Source organism: Sapajus apella, unplaced genomic scaffold (genome assembly GCF_009761245.1).
Source record: "Sapajus apella isolate SASKATOON/1434 unplaced genomic scaffold, GSC_monkey_1.0 scaffold17, whole genome shotgun sequence".
NCBI lineage: Eukaryota > Metazoa > Chordata > Mammalia > Primates > Cebidae > Sapajus > Sapajus apella.
Window position 1 is genome coordinate 5,843,716 of NW_022436957.1, and position 25,596 is coordinate 5,869,311.

Below are 25,596 nucleotides of genomic sequence, written 5' to 3' on the forward strand. Positions count from 1 at the left end.
TGCTATCAGCTTCCTGCTCCCCGTTCCCTGCTCCCCGTTCCTGGAATGTCCTTGCAGAGCATTTGTGAAATGTGCAGTAGGCTGCCTTTTGTCCCGATCGCTCATGTGAAAGGGTGGCCCACCCCCTCAAGGTACCATCAAGACTTGTCATGTTGTCAGAACTCTCAGGAGGTGATACTTTGTCTAACTGAAAGGCACCCCAGCATTCATGCATAAGCCCTTGAGCTGTGCAATGCTTAGTTCTGTGGAGATTCATCTGGTTGGGAGGGCACTCTCAGTACTTGTTTGAAATGTCCCTTCAATCCTGTCAGTGCGGCATATTTTCTACCCTGAAGAACAGTATCTTCAGCCTGCTTTGCCCCCACCCCAAGTACCCTAAATTCCAAAGCATGGCTGAGGGCCAAGCTCAAAACTGAGAAAGTGGGATGGTTCTGGGGCTGTTGGTGGAGCTTTCTAATGAAAGAAGTTCTCCATCTGATAGCAAGCTGGGCATGGGGGCAGGAGAGACAGGGTCCTCAGGGTTTTCTGCTTCATAGGAACTCTTATGAGGAAACCCCATCCATAGATCTGGCATCCACCCTAGTGGTTCCCTGTTGCTTCTGGACCCATAGGGGCTGGAGAGCCTGCTGTATTCCATGTGAGTCGTTCTTCCTTCCTGTCACCTTCTGCATCAGCTGGACTCTTTTCCCCCACCCTTGTCTCCCGCTGGCCTAAAATAAGTTAGTTATGCACAAATGTTGGGAACAACATAGGGATTCCTGAGACCAGATATTGATACGTGGGAAAAGGGAAGAAAAAGAGCACTGTGAAGGGTTCAATTCCATATAAATGCATGTGTTTTGTTAAGTTCCACGTCAGGGCAAAAACTTTTATTTATTTATTTATTTATTTATTTTTGCAAAACGTATTTTTTTGCTGGGCATTTTCTATAGGATTATCTTATATATGTTATATTCAGTGTTACAGGGAGGAAGGCAAAGGAAAATCTGTTTCGGTCTATTGGTCAGCCATATATGTCATGCATTAGCACATGCTCTGTATATCAGTTTTAAAGATTCATTACTATTTCAAAACCATTGCCTCCCTCCAAAAAAGGAGAGGCTGGCTCTGGTGTAATTGTTGCATTTTACTGTGTACTCCATGCAGAAGCATACTGAGTTTATATATTTGGCTAGCATTTTTCTTTTCTCTCCTTTCTGCCAGACTATGCTCTCAGGGATTGCCCTCAGTTGTCCTGTTTCTCAGAGCTTTTCCTGCACTTGGCAAGTGGTAGTGCCCAGTCTTCCACAGCTGGGTGGATGAATTATTTGATGACAGTCCGGAAGATATTTTCATGATTCAAGGTGGAATTCTCAATTTGAAAAACAGATGCTGGTGAAAATTACTTATCATGTGCTCTCCATATATGGGTCCTGTTTACAGTATAGGAAAAAACAAACAATAAATGCTTCACCCCAAGTCACCTAGACTTGTGGGCACTCTCACACACCAAGCATTTCTCCAGTGGATACCAACTGGTATCCTGTAATTCAACTTACTTTTGACACCAGCTATCTAGAGTTTCAGTCAGATCCCATAGGTTAAGGGCTCAGTTCCACAAGGCTGCCACCACTTCAAATGCCAGTCACAAGTAGCAGATTGTCACTCCTACTTCTGACCGATCAGCTATGAATTAGGATCCCCATGACACCCCTCCTTGGTTTTGATTAATTTGTGAGGACTGCTTACAGAGTTCAGGGAGACACGTTCCTCAGTTTATTGTGTAAGTAAAAAGTATGATAAAGGATACAGACAAACAGCCAGGTGAAGAAACACACAGGACAAGGTTTGGAAGGCTCCTGAGCACAGGAGTTTCTGTCCCTGTGGAGTTGGGATGCACACAGATGTGTTTGCCAACCCGGAAGCTGTCTGAACCTGGCACTTTAAAGGCATTTTTGTGGAGATTTCATCACGTAGGCATGATTGATTATTAACTCAGTCTCCGCCTTTCTTCCTTTCTCCAAACTTCCAACCATGGCTTGGTCTTTCTGGTGCCCAGCCCCCATCCAGGAGCCCACCAAGAGTCACCTAATTAAAAAAGACCTCCCATCACTCAGGAAATCCCAAGGGATTAGGAGCTCTGTGTCAGGATTCCAGGGTCACAGACGAAATATCGGAACAAAAGATATACCTCCCATAGCTGTGTTCCTGCCTTTGAGTGAATCTGTTGTGTAGTACCCATATTGCTCAGGAAATTCCAAGGGTTTTAGGAGCTGTGTGCCAGGACCCTGGGGCAGAAGCAAATATATATTTCTTCATATACCATAGTATCACACTTTGACCCTGCTCACCTGGAATCTTCCATGTCCATTTAGATTCGAGGCATGCGGGGGACAGATGAATATTTACCTGTGAGCATCACTCATGCAAGTGGTTCTCAACCTGGACTTCCAGTTCAAATGATCTAAAGAGCATTTCAGAAATACTGTTTCCTGTGTTCCACCACAGACCAGTTAAGTCCCAATCCAAATGGCCCCTGGCCAGGATGGAGATTCACTGGCTATCGGACTCCATCTTGCTTACAATAACCAGTGAATGTTTGCTGATCATTTCAACCCCTTCATGACCTTGCAAACTAGAAATGGGGTTTGTAGAGGGGAAAGAGGTGGAATAGCTAGAAATGCTATTGTATTATTTTTTATGGAATGGGAGTGGGAATGGAGTATGGGGAGTGAGGCTGGGGATAAGGTTTGATATTCTGCCAACCATAAAATTTGTATTTGTGTCGAGTAGCTTTCTCCTCTCAGCTCCCATAGGTGTGTCCCTGCCTTTGAGTGAATCTGTTGTATAGTGGCAATTTGTTATGTATTTGGTCCCCCGGTGAGCTGAATTCCTTGAGGTTAACTCCTGGCACTGAACATCTCAAATAGCTTTCCTGCAGTGAATATTTAAACAAATGAATAGCACTTTGCAGTTTTTCCATAGTGCTTTTCCTAGGGTGCGGTCCCCAAGCCCTCTCATCCTTAGCCAAGATTACATGCCCAAGGCTTGTGAGCATCATTTAGACCAAGCTTCATGCATGCCTTGCCTGGCAGGAGCTCTCTGTACATACCATCTGTTTGCCAGGAAGACTTTGCCCACCTCTGTGCCTTGGCATGTTCATTATAGACAAATGCCCACTGGGGTTGGGCCTAAAACCAGATGGCAAGCTGACAGGGGTAACAGGGAGTGGTGGGTACTGTGGTGAACTAGTGAGCAGCCCCTTCTAAAGGGATGGCCATAGTCAGCTTTAAACAGTTACTGTCTTTGGGGACTGTAATCCCTGTGTGCCAGCCCTTCTGATTTTCTTTTTTAGTTTAAAAAAATTCTTTAATAAGAAGATGGAGTTTCCCTATGTTGCCCAGACTGGTCTTGAACTCCTGGGCTTGAGCAATCCTCGTGTGTGCCTTGGCCTCCTACGGTGCCAGAGGGAGCCACCACACCTGTCCCCTTCTGATTTTCAAGGGAGTTAGACATTCTGGGTTTTGAAATGAAACCTGAGTTTATTTATTTATTTATTTTTATTATTTTTTTTAAAGATGGGGTTTCACCATGATGGCCAGGCTGGTTTTGAACTCCTGACCTCAGGTGATCCACCCACCTCGGCCTCCCAAAGTTCTAGGATTACAGGCGAAATCTGAGTTTCAATGTTGGCATCCTGTTGGGGTATTGGTAGAGCACCCCAGGGCCAACACAGCAAGCCAGGCGGAACACTTCTGCAGTGCAGGTGGCCCTGAGCAGTCTTGGAGTCATGTGGTTTCAGCTCTCGCCACCTGGCTTGCTTCTCTCTAAGGCAGAGAAGAGCAGAAATAAAAAAAATTCAATGATGGCTCTACTTGTCCTCAGGGATCATGGGAAGAGGAGCCTACTTTGGATTCTGGTTGAAAGCTTCCTTTTAAAAAATGGCTTTTAGTTTTGTACACACACCACAATCCCATCCACTCCTCTACTGACAATTATAGCTGTACTGGGGGGTCTTCTCTAGTCTTTTTTCTTTTTGTAAATAAAGAAACCAAAATGTGATTATATATCAAGTAATTTTTTTTTTTTTTGAGACAGAGTCTTATTCTGTCACCCAGGCTGGAGTATAGTGGTACAATCTCAGCTTACTGCAGCCTCCGTCTCCCAGGCTCAAGTGATCCTCCTCTCAGCCTCCTGAGTAGGTGGGACCACAGATGTATGCCACCACACCTGACTAATTTTTTGTATTTTTTGTAGAGACAAAGTTTTGCCATATCACCCAGGCCGGCCTTGAATGCCTGAGCTCAAGCAATCTGCCTGTCTTGACCTCCCAAAGTGCTCGGATTATAGACGTGAGCCACTGCGCCTGACCTTCAAGTAATTTTATAGCCACCCTTTCTCCTAACGATTTAGTCAAAGTACTTCCAAGTTATTACAATGTCTTATTGAGCACATTTTGAAAATTATCCCAGATAGGCCTCACCAGGACAGGAGTTCTGGTTTTGTGTGTTTTTTTTTTTTTTCCCCTCCATCCACAGTGCCTAACCAGAGCCTCACATGTAGCCAGGTATCCAAGGACTAACTCTCGATGATTGTTGGTATGCAGTAAGTTGTTGGATCACATCTTTATCACTGGACACTGGCTTGTCTCCTTTTTTTTCCTATTGTAAGTAGTACTGTGATGTACCTGTTTATATCTGAAGCTCCTCACATAATTTAGAGACTGATCATAGGTGATACTGTTGGCAGTTGGGACTGGATAATTCTTTTTGTGGGGGCCGCTCTGAGCATTGGAGGATATTGAGCAGCATCCCTGACCTCCACTGGATTCCAGAAGCACTTCTTTTCTGTAGTTAGTTATAAACAAAAGTATCTCCAGACATTGTCAGGTGTCCCCTGGAGGGAAAATGGCCACTGATTGAGAATCCCTATGCTAGTGCAATTAGTGGACTGTGAAGGGTGCCAACGTCTTATAAGATTTTAGACCTTAAAATATATGCTGCTTGGGAAAAATACTCCAGTGAACAGTTGTCCATGGCCTCTGCCTACTCCTTTATTTCCCCCATACTCCTTCTCCTGACGGCGCAGGGTTCTCCCACTGCCCTTGACACTGGAGCCAGGCTGTCCGTGTGTGGTGGGGCTGCCGTAGGAGGACCACAGGCTGGGAGGCTTCAGCGACACACGTTTGTTTTCTCAAGGTTCTGGAGGCTGCAAATCCCAGATCCAGTTCTATCTTGGTCAGTTGGTTTCTGCTGTGGACTCTTCCTGGCTTGCAGATGGCCACCTGCTCACTGTGTGCTCTCAAAGGAGTGAGGGAGAGACAGCAAGAGAGTGAGAGCGAAAGAGAGAGAGAGAGCACGCGAGTGAACAAGGATGCTTCAGTATCTTGCTTCTTATAAGCGCACAAGTCCTATGGGATTAGGGCCCCCCACTCATATGACCTCATTTAACCTTTATCACCCCTTAACAGGCCTTATCTACAAATGATTTGGGGTTTGGGTTTCAACATGAATTTTGAGGGTATCCAGTTCAGTCCATAGCATTCCACTCCTGGCCTCCCAAAACACATGTCCTTCTCACATACAAAATATATTCATTCTATCCCAACAGCCCCAAAAGTCTTAACTCATTCCAGTGTCAGCTCTAAAGTCCAAAGCCTCATCCAGATCTCCTCGAAATCAGGTATGGGTGAGACTCAAGGTATGATTCATCCTGGGGCAAAATTTCTTTCCAGCGGTGAACCTGTAAAACCAGACGCGTTGTGTGCTTCCAAAGTACAATGGTGGGGCAGGCATAGGATAGACATTCCTGTTCCAAGGGGAGAATTGGGAAAGAAAACAGGTCCCAAGCAAGTACAAAACGTAGCAAGACAAATTCCACAAGATCTTAAGGCTCCAGAATAATCCTCTTTGGGTGGATGCCCTACTTTCCAGGCCCATGGGGGTGGCGGCATCATCCTCACAGCTCTGTGGGGTACCCCCCATTTGGCTGTGTGAGGTCCCCACCCTCTGAAACTGAGGATGAACGGCCTTGTCCCCTGGCCCTGTCTGGGAGTGGCAGCCAGGATGGTCTTTGAATTGTCTTTGGGGTGATTCTTTGACTTTCTTAAAGAATAGTCCATGTACTCATCTGGATATATCTATGGTCGCATGCTATAGAATCCAAGACATCCAATAGCCTTGTTTCATTCCCTTCCAATTTCTCTGTCCCTGTAGTTCAAACTGGCAGTGTCTCTGATGGTGTAAGCCCATCTCTCTTCCTGGCTTCTGCTAAGATGGCTGATTAACATCATGGATAACCCCTCTGTGGAGTGACTGTCCAGCCACATCCTTGGTGTTTTCTCCAGAACAAGCTCCCTCATTTTTTGTATCCGTCCATCTACCTACCTATCCCTTCCTCCCTCCCTCCTTCCCTTTGTCCAGTCAGCCATCCCTGCCTTCATCCCTTCATTCATCCTTTAGTTCATCCTTTTATTTCTCCCTCCATCCTTTCTCTATCTCTCCCTCCACTCATCTATTCATCTGAGCATAGTACTCTCCAGGGGAGGTCCTGGGAGACAGGACCTCTGTCCCAGGACCTCTGTGGTCCTTGACTTTGTGGTATGCAGAGTCTAGTCGGGGGCATCTGAAGACACTTGCCCTTCAGTGAAAATTCAGGGTTGCCCGGGCTTGTGGTGAGGCTGCCTCTCCAGGGAAAGGGGGCTGTGGATGCCTGGAGTGAGAAGACTGAGTTAAAGTCATTTGTGGGTGTAGAGCACTGGACTGGTTTTTTGGAAGATGCAAAGACAAAGGGCCTTTGCCCTTGCAGCCTTGTTCTCTGAGTTTGGGTTTCTGGACCATCATGTCTGAAAGCCGGGTGAATATGGCCCTTTGGCCTCCCTTGGTTTCTGGACCTGGCAATTACCCCTTCCTTCTGACATGTCCCCTCTGCCATCACAAAGCCTACCTCGGGCACTCGAGGTTTGCGTCAGCAAAAGGAACTCACTGTGGAGTCCTGATAAGCAATGTTCTAGCGATATGGGTGGCCAGGCAGTTCTGAACATAATTAAGCAAGCCTGATTTACCTGACAGTTCTCTTGGATGACAGTCTGAACCCTCAGCTGCTGGCTCAGTCTTGGGGATATGCATGGACAAGTCTGAGAGAGCAAATGTAGTTCAGAAAAATGGCAGCTTACTTATTCTCAGCGTTGCTTTCAGTCTTGGAGACAACTGGGTGTTGTGCTTTTGTTTTGACCGGCCAGCTGTCCTGCCCAGCTGAAACTCAGCTCTCCCTAGCCAGGGCTCCAGGTGGGGCTTCTATTTCCTGCCTCATGGTCACGTGCATCAGCCAAGAGAAGGAGCTCAGGGCACAGCCACAGGCCTCCCTGTTTGTATGGCTGAAAGCTGGTTCTGCAGGCTTCCTAGTGGTGGTGTAAAGATTGGAGGAACCTTTGCAGATGGCTCAGTGTGTGTCCTCCAAGGGAACTCACTTTTGCCCAGCATGCACAGTCGGCCTCAGATGGACTTGGCCCAGTGCATGTGAACCAGGCCAAGAATACACCAGCTTCCCTGAGGCTACATGCATGTTTCAGTGGTGGTACTGGAGAGGCTCAGTGTGTATGATAAATAGCCTTCCAGATGCTTGAGGATCCAGAAATTTCTGCCAGAGTAGCAGGGGCATATGGTGACACCCGCTGGTTTGATTCCATGTAGTATAAAGTTTGGAATAATTGTTATGATGCTGAGTATTTCCTGTGTTCTTCCAGGTGAAGAACTTGACTTCTTTTCTAAAGAAGGATTTGGGACTCCCTACTAAGCTACCTCATGCGGTCGCTGATGGGTCTGGCCTCCGCGTGTTTTGTATCAAGTGTTGCCCATGGTCCTGCTCTGACTTTTTTGTTGTTATTGTTCATTCTTGTGAGTCAATATTGAGCAAAATGACAGAGTTCCTCCATCAGTGTCTGTTATTTCGTTTTATATTTATATTTATACTTTTTTTTGAGATGGAATTTCACTCTCGTTGCCCAGGCTGGAGTGCACTGGCGCGATCTTGGCTCACTGCAACCTCTGCCTCCCAAGTTCAAGTGATTCTCCTGCCTCAGCCTCACGAGTAGGTGGGATTACAGGCCTGTGCCACCATGTCCAGATAATTTTGTATTTTTGGTAGAGAGGGGTTTCTCCATGTTGGTCAGGCTGGTCTTGAACTCCTGACCTTGGGTGATCTGCCTGCTTTGGCCTCCCAAAGTGCTGAGATTACAGGTGTAAGCCACCGCACCTGGCCAATTTTTATATTTTTAGTAGAGACGGGGTTTTGGCATGTTGGCCAGACTGGTCTTGAACTCCTAACCTCAGGTGATCTACCCCACTCATCCTCCCAAAGTGTTGGGATTACAGGCGTGAGCCACTGCGCCTGGCCAGTGCCTGTTATTTTAGAGGGGGCTTCCTATACCCTCAGGACATCTTGAGACCAGGAACACCTGGTCTGCCCCACCTGTTCATTTGACATACCTGTGTGTCAGGCCCCTGGTAGAGGTCTGTGATAAAGGCAACAGGCACCCCATTCCTGCCTTCTTGAAGGGGAACCTAGCATTGTAGAAATCTTTACACTCATCATGAGTTACCACTTTAATGGGCATGCATTAATGCAGAGACACTGCAGAAGATGTCATGTCCTCCGTATGCCACTTAACAGGGAAACCATCAAGGTCATGGAAATGGGCACAAATGGTTAGAAAGTGAGCTCTGGCGTTGCTGTCCCTCTTGCAATGGTATGAGGCTGAGATGATGGCCAAGCTCCTGAGCAGTGGCCTCCTGGCAGAATGAAGAAGGATTGTCCTGGCCCAGTGCTTGTTCAGACCCCTTTGTTCCTGCCTTGATCCCTTCTGCCCACACCTTAGCCTCTCTCACTGCTGTTCCCTGCGGCCTCTTTTGACAAAGCAGATCTGCTGATGACAAGCCCTGCTTCACTCCCAGTGGCATCCTGCCATCTGCAGAACCCATCTCCTTATCAGGGTGGCCCATGTTTTCTTCAGGAGGCTTCCTTTCACCACACCCACCCTCGCCCCACCTGGGCGGGGCTAGGGCAGGTCCCAGGCCATCTGGGACTGGCCCATCATGGCTCAAGTGTCCCCCACTACTTCCCTTCCCAGGCAGGTGAGAAGCAGCCTTACTGTTCCTGTTGGGCCTTGAACCCACTGCTGCTAAAACTCACCGACCCCCACGAGCTGCGCTTGTTTGCCTGGGTGGCTCTTCCCCTGTGCCTGGAGCTTTTGGAACATGGTTCCTGAAACTGGACTTCCCAGACTGGTAGCATTTTGCATATCTTTGAGGCAGCATCTTGAGTGTATGTGTAGGCACATTTTTCCAGGCAGGAGATTGATGACTTATCTCAGATTCCCAGAGAGATTCAAGACCTAAAAAGAACCAGTGCCTGGGGCGGCTGCTCTCCCCTGCATCCTTTCCTGGCACATAATTAATATGCGCAGGCTGGATGACTGGAGGTCACAGATGCTTGGCATTTCCCCCCTCCCCCCCCGTGCTTTTGTTCATGGTGATATATACGGTGATGCATCTATAAATAGTGGAATTCTCATGCCCCAAAGAAAACGAATTAAGTGACTGCTGAAAGTTTTTTTTTTTTTTTTTTTTCCGGAGTGGAGGGTGTTAATTAATGCCAAAAAGGCAGGTGATAAAATCCTTTTGTTCTTACTCTTGGAATCCTAGTGTAAGACTTTCTGCAACTGGGGTCCAATACAAACCAGAGAGGAGAGGGGACTTGATCTTGGCAATATTGGAAAAGCTTTAATTGATACTATGGAGCCCAAAGGACTATGACATGTCTACCCTGTGTGCTGCTTGTCGTCTGAACGGATGGCCGAGATGCATCCTGGGTCGCCTTCCCTGTGATGCCATTTCTAAAGAATGTTGTTGTTCAGCCCCTTCACTGTCCTTGGCCAGTGTAGTTTTCCTCGCCCAATTCGGTTGAATTTACTTCTTCCGTCCATTGTTACTCTTTGTTTCTTTATTTCCCAAATCCTTCCTTAAAATCTCTTCTTTTTAAATTTAAAATATCTCTTCCTGTTGTATTCAGTAGTGAATTAAGGACCAAAATATTAGAATACTGTATTTTATTTTGAAAGGACTGTGTTAAGACTCCCAGCTAAAATTTTGCCAATATGAAAAGTAAAAGGCTGATGGTTTACTTCTCTAACTAGACTCTCACCAGAGTAATCATTGTTAGAAATTTGTCAAGAGAGTAAAGGAGATAAAAACATTATTTAAAAGCAGAATACGGGGCACATAATCTTTTTCCTACAAAGGGCTCTTGGAACCCCTGAAGCTTGCTTGGAATCCGTTCTCTGAGTTCCGTGTGGAAGTGTGGGGAGCCGGCTGGCTCTGGCGCAGCTTCCGAGTCCTTGAGTGCCCTTGCCCATGTCCTGGTCTCACCACCTCTAAGGTATGTGTCCCTAGCTCAGTTTCCTCCTAGGCAGCATGAGGGTGGTGATAGTGGACCTGCCTCTTCAGACTGTCTTGATGATTAAGTGTTTGGCTGGGCTTTGCTGTGTGGCTGCCATGTTAGTTTGCACACCTGGCACTGTCCCGTGCAGTGGCTGTGCACATTCAGTGCTCTAGTATTTACATGATATATCTATGTCCTGCAGCTTTGCCTGTCCAAGTACTGTGGACGGTCACCAAAAGTAAGGAGCCTATTTTAATCACATACACAACCAAAAGAAAACTTTATGACGTGCATACTGTACTGCCCCTAGGAAGTGTGATGTGCTTTAATGTTTTCTTTTTAAAATAAAATACTGCCAGGGTCTTCCTCACTCGGTTTCACTGCTCAATGATAGGCTGTGACTATGGTGTGAGGGCCCTGAGATAGAGAGTAATGGGATGAATGAACACAAAGGATTGGAAGTAATTAGTTTTGGGAACGTTTCAACATGTGTCCAGATATTTGGAAGATATTCTGGAACATCCACCAGCCATGACTTGGAATTTACACATAAAAATCTCCAGATGTGTCTAACAGCTTCAAGTGAGTGAGATGACAGTGAAGCTAGTGATAGCATCCAAGTCTTGTGTTTTTTTTTCTTCCCTCAAGTATTTCATGTGACTTGGAATCCTTAAATTATTTTTTCCCCACTGTAAATGGAATATTCAATAAGGACTTCTATGTGTGTGTGTATACTTTAAAAACAACTTTAGTGAGGTGTAATTTCCATATCATAAATGCACCCATTTTAGTACAGTTCTATGAATTTTAGTCAGCTTTGTGGCCGTCATCACAATCCGGTTGTAGAACATGCCCATTGTCTCCTGCCATCCCCAGTCCCACTTGCCTGACCACCACGGGCTGGTTCCTTTTAGGGAAAGGCATGTTTCAGAAGTCAGACTCTCCTGGGTGGTATCATTTCTCTGCCCTCCCTGATGAGGGAACTGCAGTGGCTGGGGTTCTTTCTGGTAGCCAGCCAGCCTGGTCTGGAGCGAGTGAGGAGGACTCATTTGGGTCCATGGGAAGGGGCTGGCTGTGGAGGGCTGGTCTGTGTGTCTGTGGACTTGTAAGCAGCTGTGGAATGAAGGCTCGGAGCTGACTTGGGGGCCCCCTTAAGAGGTCCTGTAGCCTGTACTGGCTTCCCCTCTTAGCACTTTACAGCCACGATGCCATTCTTAATGTGACAAGCCTGAGTTTCCGATCACTCTGGTAAACAGCCCCTGAGCACCTGTTATGCCCAGTCCCTGAAGAGGAAGCCATGCATCTGTCATACTGTAGCCCATTCTCCCTGTGATCCAGTCTCTCCAGCCTCAAATCTGCACACCTACTCATGAGCATTTCCTGTCCAGACCAGTACCATCTACAAATAGCTCTAGAGCTGCTATAGACAACCTGTTTTGGGTGGCATACTCCATTCAGCATTGATCAAGTAATTCTGACTCATTCTGTATACACAGTGGAGCATGTACTGGGCAAGCCCTGAAGCCCTGTGGGGGTCAGGTCACCATTGGAAGAGATGCCAGCCTTGCCCTGAAGGAACTGGTACTAGGGGAGATACAATATTTATTAATGATTGCATTCTACTTAGAGTTTTAAGAAATGCCACTGAAGAGATCAAGTGCTGGGACTGGCCAAAGAAAGGCCAGCTTGCTTCTGGCTGGGTCTGGACAGGAGGAATCTGGGCCACATCTTAGAAGAAGCATTAGCATTCGAACAGGAAAGGGGTGGGAGGTAAGCTTGACAAAGGGAAAGAACAATCCAGGTTTGGGGATAGCAGTTCCCATGGGTTGCTGGGAATGCAGATAGATATGAGGGGGTTGGAGGGAAACCAGGAGTTCCCTGTATGTGGTTTTGTGGTCTTAGAAATGTGGTTCCTTTAATTCCCACTAGTGGCTTGTGGAGGATGGCATCTCAGGCCAGGTCTTTTTTAAGTGATGCACCTGTACACCTGTGATCATTTGCAGAATCAAATTACTGTAGAATTACATGAGAGTCTGACATTGTGATATCCAGTGCATTAGCCACAGCCACACGCAAATGAGCACTTGAATCGGGTCAATCCTGAAATGAGATGGGCTTAATCTGTAAAACACACTGAGTTTCAAAGACTCCATTCACAAAAAGAATGATAAGTATTCCATTTATAATTTTTATAGGCATTACGTGTAAAAATGATAGTATTTGCAGTATAGTGGGTTAAATAAAACATGTTTTCAAATTCATTTCACTTGTTTATTTTTATTCTTCTAAGAAGTTTTCAATTAAGTATGTAGGCTCTCATTCTGATTCCATTGGACAGTGCTGCCCTGGAGAATTCTTTGTACCAGCTGGGCTAAAGTCTGTCTTTGTTTTCCTGTAAATGGTATCAGTAGAGCTTATATATGGAGGTGAACAGAGTGTTTTCACATCAGCTCAGGAGTGTGCTCTTGATGGGCTTGCTCAGGAATTCCTTTTCTCTGTTATTCTGTCTCAGAGGGACCCTTGCTGGGGGACATTCAGATGTTGGCTGCAGTTGGGTGCCCCTCTGGATTTGGTTTCCTTTGGGTGGTAGACTCAAATTTTGGCCTCAGGTCAGCTTGCTTTTAGGTTATGTTCACTTCATACGGTATTATGCTGCTAAATCAGAATAATAACAACATTCTCCCAGTCTTTAGAGGCAAAAAGTAAAATGGAAGGAAAACAGACATTACTGGAGAATGTAATAGCCTCTGGCCTTCTGCTTCACCACCGTATGGTAAAACAGAGAAAACGGAGGCACAGCGAGACTGAGTCATTTGCCTATGCTCATCCTCTAGGAATGACTTAAAGTATAGTTTCCACAGTTTGGAGTTTTTCTCCCTTAAAGTTTTAAGTAATTATTGCCGTCTATGTCTATGATTCAATAAAATATATCCTGAGGGACCTTAGACGTATGCAGTCATTATTTGGTGGCATTTTTCAGGTGTTTGGACTTCCATTGCACCAGTGCCTGAACACGTCTGAGAACCGGTAGGATCACTGGGGCAGCAGAGCTCGGGGGTTTTCTGGCTTTCTTGAATACCTCCTGGACTGATTTTCTTAGAACAGTTTATTCTTTGCTGGAGGATAGAACATCTTGCTAAGATCTTGTCTCTTTATCTTCTCTGGACACTCCCTTTCTGGTGGGCAGACCTACATTCAGGAAACCAGATTGCAGATCAAAAGGTGGCATGGTAAGTGTAAACTCAGAACAAAAGGCCTATGGGAGGTACTCAGGGATGTTTCGTCAAGCTCTGGTAGTCTGATGAAAGTCACCTTTCTTCCAAGGATAGATCTGTCTAAAAAAAGAGCTGTCCGAGTGAGGAATGATCCTGTAGTGCTCTGGCCTCCCGAGTCCTGCATTTCTTATAATCTAGGTCTTGTGATCCCAATCAAAATCAAAATGCCCTTCTATCCCCTTCTAGTTCTTTCTTAAGTGTTAATTGGCTCCAAACTGGTTTTTCTATGGTATCAATTCCTGAAATTGGCTGGATTAATTTATCAAACACTTTAATGAAGGACTCTTGTGTTTGAGGGCTCTGGCTTAGGTGAATCCTTTCCTCCAGGGAACTCACAGACTATTAGGGGAGGTAGCCCTGTCGAATGATGACTATGCTACAAAGTGAGAAGCACTGTCCAGAATGGAAATATGGGCGGTGGTCTTTCTTACCCCTGCCTTGCAGGACTCCATAGTGGGGAAGGACAAACCAGTTCTCTCCAAAACATGGCTATACTTGGCTAACATTTTTGTGAATCACTAAACATGCTCATGTCATCAAATGAGATGAAATATTCAGACTTTTCACAAATTCTGATTATTTCCTTCCTTTGTCTATATCTCCAAGTGTGTTAGCCAGCTAACTATACTGACAGCTCCAAAGTCTCATTGCTTAGCAGAATAGAAGTTTCTCACTTATATCAGTTTAGTATGGGGCACGGGGTGGGTGAGGGGGGGAGATCCAGGCTGCTTCTTTGGTGTGGCTTGCCCATTTTTTGAGGCTTTGCCATCCTCCAGTCGATTCTTTGCTTTGGGCCCACAGGCAAGGGAAGAGAGAAGGCATGGGGAATCCTGCCAGAAGCTTCTGGGACAAGCCTTGGAAGGGGTGTACATGGTTTCTGCCCACATTCTATTGTCTAGGGCTCAGTCACATGGTCTGGGCAGTCCATGGTCTGCAACAGAGAGAGACTGTGAAGTGTGATCTCTCTGTGGGCCCAAGAGGAAAAGGAAGCAGGGGTTTGGTGGACATATAGCACTGTTGTGGCTCCATTGCTTTGGGGAACAAATGCTGACTCATAGGAGGCAGCTTTTAAGTATTGGCTCTACTGATAGGATAGTACCATTTCATTGTGACAATTAAAAGATGCATCTGGCATGTTTCTCACTGGGGTTTTATGACCTGAGTGATATCCCTGCTGGGATTATCAGTAACAGTGACCTTCAAACTCAGGCGAGTTGGCTGTGAACAGGCTCCCCCAGCTCCGTCAGGTTGGCTGGCCCATTGCTTCACCTTGAAAAGCTATGCCCTGCAGAACATGCTGGCACCTGGCCTTGCAGGTGGACATTCAGGAAGATGTAGGTGCCAGTGAGAGGAATTGTGTCCTGGGAGGCTCATGGTAATGTAGAAAAGTTTCAGTGAGATGGACATGGTTGAGGACTAAAGGACAGTGCTACACCTTGTCACCACTGAAACAGTGAGACAGATCTTGGTGGTGTGCTCTTCATGTTTCAGATTGAAGACTCTAAGGCTGGTGGTCCTCTGTCAATGCAGGTTTACACTACTCAGGCACAGAGGTTTACCTGCATCTGATTCTCTGTGGTCATTCCCTACCTCCCCACAAAAACACCTGCTAGCATCCATGGTCTCTTGTCTTATGGATTTACTGCCATTCATAAAGCCTCTAACCATCTTTTTTTCCTTGAAATACATTTGAAGAGCTGTTTTCTTTTTATATTAGTGTGGGAATTTGTCCATGAATTGTGATAGTTTTGTGTTAGAGACAATGAAAATGCTGGCAATGTATAATTTGTTTTTTTTTTTTTTTTTTTTTTTTTTTTTGATTCTCAAGAGGACTTAATATTTCCACATGGAAATTACAAATGTTATTTAAGAATGATTAGTTCTGAGGCTCTATCACTAACAGTCGGGACACTCATGCTATGTTAACACATTGATGGAATGTTTAGATTGAGTTCTAGGTGTAATTATTCTTTGCCCTAGATTCTAGTCTTCTGGAATTGGACTTGATGACAAGAGCCAGTTCAATTCCTATGCATATTCTAAATAAATACCTTGGGTGAAAACACAGACTTTAAATGATTATTCCAAATGGCTTTTCAGGATTAGTGTGACAGCTTTGTGGTATATTCACTACTATTTCAAACTTTGATATAGAAACGAGGAGTCTCTCTAAAAGAACTTCTAAACTTTTTTGGGGGGGGCGGTGATCGACATCCCTTCGAATCTGATGAATGCCATGGACTGCTCATCAGTGTTTCTTTCTAATTTCAGGGAGCTCCGGGATCCATTCACTGCTACGGGAGAGCCTTGGCTCTGAGTGTAAATGCTTGCCACCAAAGGCTTGGAGAAGCAACTAGCACAGCAAACAGGGTCAAATTCACCACATAAGTAACCACTTGGATGCCAGTAAGTGGGCTGGCATCCAAGTTCCGGCGGGCTTTGAAACTCACTGTGAGCCAGGTAGCTTAGAAAAGGTGGAGGAAGTCATTAGGATTTCCTGAGGATTGGGTTGGAACTGAAACCAAGATTAATAGTATCCTCTCTGAATAGCATTTTAACAAACGTGAATTGGAACTATAAAGATCTTCTCGTTCCCTGAGACTGGAAGGTGTAGCATAAGCGCCAGAGCATTGCCCTGGCCTCCTTTTGATGGAGAGAATATGTGAAGGACCAGCAGCATTCATCCCTTTTTGCTGCTCCGCCTTCTGCTACCCACCTTCACTTTCCTACAGTTTGGTCCAGGGAGGGTGTGGGCTTCAAGACATGGGTCTGCCACCGACTACCCTGCCCACCAGTCTCTGGCCCTGCAGTCTACCCAGCTGCTGTCATGGTCAGCAGAATAATGGCTTCCAAGATGTGCATGTGCCTAAGCCCTGGAACCTGTGAATATGTTGACATTGCATGGCAAAAAGGACTTTGCAGCTGTGATGAAGTTAAGGATTCTGCCCAGGGGAGATGATCCTGGATGATCTAGGCAGGCCCAGTGGTCATCATGAGGGTCCATATAAGTGGAAGAAGGAGACAGAATAGAGAGAACCAGAAAGATGGCAACCTGAGAAAGACTCACCTGGCCATCCTGTCTTTGAAGATGGAGGAAGGAAGGGGATACTGGTCAAGGACTACAGGAGGCTTGTAGAAGCTAGAAAAGGTACAGGAGCAGATTCTCCCCAGAACCTCCAGAAGGAACGCAGGCCCATGAACCCATTTAGACTTCTAATGTTGAGAACTATAAGGGAATCTATTTGTGTTGTTTAAAGCCACATGGTCCAGGTGCCCCTCTCTAAAGGGGCCCAGCAGGATAGAATAGGCGTAGGTGGAAGGGAACAAAAGAAGCTGGGCTGCGCAGTCTTCCTTCTCTCCTCTCTCTGGCCCTGGAATGACCAGCAACTTGTATTTGTTTGCTCTGCTGAACCAAGAAATGTGGTTTGTGAAGGGGAGAATCTGCATCTGGTGGCTCTCTGGGTGGTGGCTAAGGGCAGAGAAAACGAGTGACTTTGGGGTTGATGCTGTTGTGGGGTTGGGTTGAAGAGACAGTGGCAGCTGGCCCAGGAAGTCCCCCACCTTCCAAAAACGCTATCAAACCTCTGCTGTCTCCCTAGCAACTTGTTCCCTGAAGGTCAGCCTGCTTAGGCCATGTGGATTCATCTGGAGCCTGGGCCTGAATACATTAAACATATCCCCAGAGGGCTGTGAGGTGATGGGAGAGTGCTTTCGCAACATATGTCACGCATTTACTATCAGCTCATCTCCCTTACTTACAGTAAAGAGCAGAAAGCTGGCACATACCCACATGGATGACCTGGGGTGCCTGGTAAATAAGGACACTGACAGAACTAAAAGACGAGAGGTGATACCCAACTGAAATGCAATAAGTAGATGACATTGTATCTAGTATGATATGAGCTATGGAAAAAATGTACTACAAAGAAGAGAGAAAAAGAAGCTAAAATGTGAATCCAAGGCTTCTGGATCTTGAGTGGTTATGTTCCCTGTAGATATTATGGTCTGAATTTTTTACATCAAATTTAAGATATGAGGGTAAAAGCTTCATATCCTTTGACCTTTAAATTTGGTTCTGGGAATTTTTTCAAAGAATAAGTACAGCTTATGAGCTTTATAGACACAGATATTCCTTTTATCATTTTTATAAAATTGAGATATATTTCACGTGTGACATAATCACCATTTTAAAGTATACAATTCAGTGGTTTTTAGTATATTCCCAAGGTTGTACAACAATCACCCTATCTAATTCCAGAACATATTCTTTCCACTAAAAGGAAATCCTGTACCCATTAACAGTCACTCTCCATTCCCTCTTTCCCCCAGCCCCTGGTGACCACTAACCACTTTTTGTTTCTATGGGTTTGCCTATGCTGGACGTTTCAACATGAAACCTCACAATATGTGGCCCCTGTGTCTGGCCTCTCACCAGCACAGTGACTTCAGGGTTCATCTGTGTTGTGGCATGTGTCAGTATCGTTGACCCTTGAACAACATGAGTTTGAACTGCATGGGTCCACTTACTCTTCTGCCTCTGTCACTTCTGAATGGGCAAGACCAACCATTCCACATCCATGCTGGCCCACTCAATATGAAGACAAAGATGAAGACCTTTATGATGATCACTTCCACTTAATGAATAGTAAATGTATTTTCTCTTCCTTGTGATTTTCTTAATAAAATTTATTTATCTTACTTTATTGTAAGAATATAGTATATAATGTCAAAATATGTTAATAAACTGTTTATGTAATCAGTAAGACTCTGGTAAGTAGTAGGCTGTTAGTGGTTAAGTTTTTGGAGAGTAAAAAGTTGTACATGGATTTTGAAAGTTTGTGGGGGTCAGTGCCCCAACCCTTGCATATATTCCTGCATTCCTTTTTATGTGTAAATACTGTCCCATCATAGGGATAGACCATGTTTTATTTATCCATTCATCAGTTGATGACTGTTGGTTTTTTCTACCTTTTGGCTATTGTGAACAGTGTGGCTATGAACATTCATGTACAAGGTTTCGTGTGGACATATGTTTTCATTTACCTTATGTATATACTTACAAGTAGAATTGTCGCATCATATGGTTATAACTCTGTGTTTAAGTGTTTTGAGAAATTGCTGGACTGTTTTCCAAGCATGAGTGGCTCTCATGTGTATTATATTAGTGAAGCTTTGGAAATAAGGTAGATGTCAATAGTAGGAGAGTGCTTAGGCAAATTCCATTAATCCCTTTAGAGAAGGATTTGTACAAATGGAAATTATTTATTCAGCAGGAATTATTGAACACCTGCTTCATGCCCTGTCTTGGACCAGCTCAAAGACGATTGAGATGGGGTAATTGTTCTTAAGGAGTTTGAGCTATTCAGCTATTCTGTGTGATGTTTACAAATAATTTATGACAAGGGGGACAGAATTCCTATGCTATAGGGGTAGGCTAGCTCCAGTAAGTTTTGGAAAGACTCAAGGTAGGAATTAAGTGAACATGTTACAAAGTTAAGTGGAAAAGGTAGGATAGAGAATTGTACATACTGTGTGATCATGAGTATGTCAGAAAAAAACAAACAATTCATTTAAAAAATGTAGAAAAACACACTAATATAGGAATAGTGGTTGCTTTTGGGTGGTGGTGTGAATGAACATTTCTCTCCTATTTAGGTGTCTCCTAAATTTTTTGTAATAGAGATAAAAATTCCCCCAGTCTGCCTGTGGTGACTGGGAAGGAGTGGGTGGGGAGAATCTAGCATCAGGTTTTTGGGGAGATGAGAACTTCAGAACCTGAGATGGAATCTCTGTAGGTGAAGACAGAACCTCAGAGGAAATACCAGTATGCACACTGCTAGCCTGTACCCCATCTTCCTCCCCTTCTTAGCCACCTCTCTCCTTTTGATATCCCCTGCCCATCTCGGTCCTACCTGGACACCAGTAATGCCCCACTGGGTAGTTAATAAAGATGCTTTTTATGATTTTCAGAAAAAATTGATCTTTAAAGTTATTAACACCCTTAGTAATGTTTTTAAGAAGACACAATTGAATTACTAATCTATTTGCTCAAATTGTATTATCTAATATTATTTCCATGTATTAAAAAGGATTCCAAGGTCAGAAATGAGAAACTGCCCTAACCAGCTGATCTACTGACCTTGAATATTCCAGAATGCTCTACTTTGGGACTACTGTCAATGTTGGGAACCCCATCACAGTTGAAACTGACTGGAATTGGGGGTAAGGGAGGACGATACTCAGAGAAACAGGGATCTTAGAACAAAGTGCTTTTTTTTTTTTTTTTAAGTTCTACCTTTATTTTTAATTATGTTCTTAACATTTGAACTAGTAAAATCAAATATAATGAAAATCAGGGCATGGTGGTTCATGCCTGTAATCCCAGCAGTTTGGGAGGCCAAGGTGGGAGGATCACTTGAGCTGAGGAGTGTAAGACCACCCTGAGCAACACAGTGAGACTCCATCTCTACTGAGAAAAAAAACATTTGCTGGATGTGGTGGCACATGCTTGTGGTCCCAGCTACTCAGGGGGACTGAGGTGGGAGGGTTGCTTGAACCCGGGTAGTTGAGGCTGCAGTGAGCCATCATTGTGCCACTGTACTCCAGCCTGGGCGACAGAGTGAGACCCTGTCTCTGGGGAAAACAAAATGACATTTATAAAAATAGAAAATATTCCCCCTGGTGACACTTTAACCACAAGATTAGAAGCCCTATATCCTTGGTAGGTGTGAAAATAGCTTGGAGAATTAAAATTAGGCGTAAATAAATTCCTGATGCCTTTGAGAGTTTGAGTCATTGGGTGATGCTATAATAGAGGAGAATCTGGGAGATGTTGAGGCGTCAGGGTCTTTTTCATTTGAAGCTAAATGTCTGCAGTTGGGTGGTTTCCTAATTATCATTCCAAAACATTTATGGGCCAGGGATTTCATGTTTTTCTCTTGTACAGCACATCCCATCTATCATAAATACTCTAAACTTTACCAATATCAAATGATATTTTTCTCCCAAGAAAGCTCTTGGCAGGTAACATTACTTCAGTCTTGAATAAATCACTTCAGAGGAGCTCTCCTGCTTTTTTTGTAGACTTTCCTGTCTCCTTCCACTTATTAACGGACTGCTGATTTCTCTGTGCTCATGCTTGTGATAGTGCGCCCCTTTCCACTTTTAATTTTTCTCTTCTGTTTTATTGTGAGGGGAATAAACTGCATATTGCCATTCCCTTGCCTTCCTATACATGTGAATAAGCATGGGAAAGCTGAAAGGCTTTTGTGCATGGGGGAAGGGGATAGCCCAGGGCTCCTTTCCTGAAGAACCGAAAGTATTTGAACATCTGCAATTCTGCTTTCGACTTTACACATAGTCCTTGACATATTTTTGACTCTTTTTCGCCTGCATTAAATTTCTTTTTGATTTCAACTTAGTCCTGTGGTTATCTAAGGGTTTAGCCTTTTCACACATCCAGCAATTTCTACTTTTCTCTTAACTGTATGCAGTTCATACAGCCCCTGTGCCAGCACTAGCGTTTTCGTTTTTTCTATCCTTTTATTTTGATAAAATAGTACAACCAAAATACATTAAACCAGATGTAAGCCAGGCTGCTGTGAGGCTGACAAAGCTGGTTCCCCCATCTGTGGCTCACCTTGGCTCTACGATCAGATACTTCTGTGCCTCTACCAATGACAGTTTTTAAACCATGCAGCAAAATGTAAAAATTGCCCATGTGACATGGACAGACCTAAAGATGCTGAGCTCTGCAAACTGAACTTTTTCCCACTCAAAGGTCTGGATTCTGGGTTCCTTGGGAAATCCTGAGAAGTGTGAATCTGGCGTTGAAGGTCAGTTCAGGGGTGTGTCGGAAATTGCAGGTGTGTGTATGTGGAGCCAGCATGGCCATGGCTTCTGAGCAAGAACGTGAAGGACTCTCTTAGGAGTAAAGCCAATGTGCTTTGGGATCATTCTTGTATCAAAAGCTTCTTTTCCCTCCAAGATCCCTGCTGGAGTCTGGTTGAGTGAGACTAAACAGCTAACCTTTATTTATGTGGAGGATGTGTACAAATGTCAGAAACATGACCACAAGTGGTGTTTTGTGCCCAATGACTGAGAATGGATGTGGCTCCCAGGCAGTGGAGACGGTGGGGGTTTGGCAGTGATAATTTGTGTAGGGTTAAGCTGGCCTTTGCAGGGCTGATTGGATTGGAGTACAAGAGGGGAGGAGAAAGCCTCGCCACAGGCCCAGGAAAGACTGAGAACAGATTGCTTAAACTGGAATGAGTGTGATGTTTTGGAAGGTGGGTGAACAAACTCATTTGCCTGAAAAAGAGATTGTGTGTATGTGTGTGTGTGAGGGGCAGGGTAGGGAGTTGAAGCAGAAAGAGCCAGAAGCTTTGTATAGGCTTGGCTTGGGGAGGACTTTTCACACCAGCCCAAGTGGTTTGCCCTGGCAAACTCAATGCTGTGAATTTATTTCTTTTTTAGGGGGATGGAGTCTCGCACTGTCGCCCAGGTGGGAGTGCAGTGGCACAACCTCAGCTCACTGCAACCTCTGTCTCCTGGGTTCAAGCGATTCTTAAGTCTCGGCCTCTCAAGTAACTGGTACTGCAGGTGCACACCACCACGCCCAGCTAATTTTTGTATTTTTAGTAGAAACTGGCTTTTGCCATGTTGGCCAGGCTAGTCTTGAACTCCTGACCTCAGGTGATCTGCCCGCCTCGGCCTCCCAAAGTGCTGGGATTATAGGTGTGAGCCACCCTGCCCAGCCCAGTGCTGTGCGTTTCTGCATGGAGAGCCACTGTGCTTGGGGAACAGTCTTTGGATATCAGTGGCTCCACTCAAGCGGGAGGATGATCATTGGCAGGATAAGGGATCATGGGATTGTCTGGGATGAAGCCGACCACCTCACTGAGGTTGCTGATTGTCCCCAGATGAGGCCGAGATCTCTCCTGGGTGGCCCTGGCCTCATCCTGACATGCAGGAACCATGCTTTTTAGCCAGCAAGAGCCAGAAAACACTCCTTGCTGAAAAGTTACCACCAAAAGAACACCAGTGTTACATACCTCCAGATATTTCTCATATGACGATGAAAGAGGAACCAAGATTTATTTGGCTCTCCGTTGGCTTGTCTGGGTGCAGTGATGTTTACAACCAATTGATCACAACCAATTACAGATTTTTTTGTTTCTTCTCCTCTCCCACTGCTTCACTTGACCAGCCTTTAAAAAAGAAAAAAAAAAAAGAAAAAAAATGTGATTAAATAGACTCTAGAACTGAATAACTCCTCTGAAGTGATTTATTCAAGACTGAAGTAATGTTACCTGCCAAGAGCTTTCTTGGGAGAAAAATATCATTTGATATTGGTAAAGTTTAGAGTATTTATGATAGATGGGATGTGCTGTACAAGAGAAAAACATGAAATCCCTGGCCCATAAATGTTTTGGAATGATAATTAGGAAAATACATCTAGACGTTCTCAATGCTGTTATTGAAAATCATGCCAGAATTTGGCTCCACAGTGCTATAATGATGGGTTTCTCACCTATATTTGTTTACTTGGTCTTTTTTTTTTTTTTGAATTAGGGCCTTGTCTTGTCACCTAGGCTAGAGTGCAGTGAATCGTGGCTCACTGCAGCCTCGAACTTCTGGGTTCAAGTAATCCTCCCACCTCAGCCTCCCTAGTACCTGGGACTACAGGTGTGAGCCTAGCTAATTTTTAAAAAATTTTTGGTAGACATGGGGCTCACTGTGTTGCCCAGGCTGGTCTTGAACTCCCAGGCTCAAGCAGTCCTCCCATCTTGGACTCCCAAAGTGCTGGGATTACAGATGTGAGCCACTGCACCTGGCCAGTATTTGTTGATTAAATGAGATCATATATGTAAATGTGCTTAAAATGTACCTGTGCATGGGCATTTTTCTCTGGAGGCTTCTTTGTAAATATCATTACGTTAGAATAGCAGCAATTTGCTCAGAACTCAGTTTGTGTTAAAGTAGGGTTGTTTTTGCTGTGGTTGGGTCCCATTCAGGACACGAATCATGCACAGCAGCCTGCTGTTATCTGCCTGACAAGGACCCTCGGTACAGCACACCATTCCTGACTGGTGAAGGCATTGTGCTGCAGACATCAGTTCCTGGGATGGGACAGACTACATACAGTCAGCTCATCTTGTGATGCGAGTTTTTGAGTGCATCATGTTTGGGAGGATATATATGGCATATTTCACCTTCTATATATTTCTTGTTTTTATATTGACTCTAACTTCTTAAAACCATGTGTTTAAATTGAAGATTAAAACAAGTGTTCTGATGGTGTTTATCAGTTTTTAAATGCTCCTGCGGAAAGACAGGCTTGTTGTCAAACCAGTTGAAGGAAATCACGTGTCCAAAATTCATACTGGTCTCATGGGGCTTGGCTGTGGTTGTGTCAGTTTCTCAGGTCCAGGGACAGAAAAGGTGGGAGGATTGACTTAGTGAAATGTAGGTGATCAGATTCCCATGCATAGCAGTCAGTGTGCATTTATAGAGACAGCCCAAGAGATAGCTGCCCAGACTCAGACAATTATAGGTGTGTCTCATTTTATATGACAGCTGTGGTCCTAACACTGTCTTGTCAATCAGCGTGATCATGGGCGATCAGGGAGGGGGAAGCTCTACTTTTAAAGATCCATCTGAAAACCCTTTACTTTATCTCTCATCAAGCCCAAATTTCCTTAATCAGATTTTCTTCAAGGAGACATGCCTATAGACAAAGTGCTTTTGTTGTTTTTCTCTAGAAAAACAAAAAAGGACTCTGAAATTTCTGATTCCTACTGTATAAGAAATACAGGAAGTATTTAGTGGGAGTCTCATTGTATTGTTACCTTGCTTGGCTCTTTGCGTTTGGCCAATGGTTGATGTTTATTAACTCATGACCACTGGTAGATGAAAATATTGCAAATGCATTTTATATAGATTGAAGCCAGTGTTCATGTGTAATGTATGGAAACTGAAAGTTGTGAGGGGAACATTTCTCAGGGAATGAGAACAGAGCATAGGTGCTCTCTGATTTTTCTGGAAGAGCTACATTCCATTGTCGTCACCTCATTAAACATGCTGCTTGAAAGAAGATGCTTGCTTTACCTGTTTTGTTAGTAACCAAGTATCTCTTTTTGCTCATATTTAAAGTTGTGCTTTGAGATACTAGTGTTTCTGATTGCCAGTGTACTAATACAGTTATTGATTATTTATACAAAGCTGGTGAATTTTCCAACCAAATATTTGGAGCAAAAGTAGTCAATTAGATTAGATAAAGCAAAGTTATATAAAACTGACCTGACTTTCAAATTTGTTTGCATAATCTTATTTTGCAGGATAACAAAGCCATTGACCTTTGCCGATTGTGTTGGGGATGAACTGCCTTTAGGATGGGAAACTGTGTATGATAAACAAATTGGAGTTTACTACATGGACCACATAAATAGTAAGTAGTGTGCAAAATCTGTGGCATTCTATCAGAGATGCCAAAAACTTGCTGTAGAGTGAAACAATCGTTACCATCCAATGTAGCATTAAATTGGGTTTTATAAATATAATCCAAAGTTTTCATTAGCTCAGTTCTTCACAAAGTGAAGCAGTTCTGTAGCTATACCTTGCTTGTGTCTTGCTGGGGACTGCATATAATATGTTTAATGGAGGGTTTTAATAACTAATACAAGGAATAAATTTCCCAGGCAACCTGGATATAGAAATACCTCTCATAATGAAAAAGTTATTTATTGCAGAGTGGATCTGACAAGTTACTGGAATAATAAGTGCCCAAGTGTTTACCTTCACTTCATCTTGTCTTATACATTTAACTTTCGCTTTCATGCACCAAACCTTTTTGGGGTGTGTGTGTGTGTGTGTGTGTGTGTGTGTGTGTGTGTGTGTGTGTGTG

At 44.3% G+C, this 25,596-nt stretch overlaps 1 protein-coding gene across 2 annotated transcripts in view; it reads left to right on the top strand.

Moving 5' to 3' along the window:
* The window catches only part of WWC3 (WWC family member 3), a 133,723-nt gene that overhangs the window by 23,619 nt on the left and 84,508 nt on the right, over positions 1-25,596 (top strand). For both annotated transcript variants that reach the window (XM_032285884.1, XM_032285885.1), the window contains exon 2: positions 25,031-25,140. In XM_032285884.1, the coding sequence (XP_032141775.1) occupies positions 25,031-25,140 (110 nt within the window). The remainder of the gene's footprint in view (positions 1-25,030; positions 25,141-25,596) is intronic.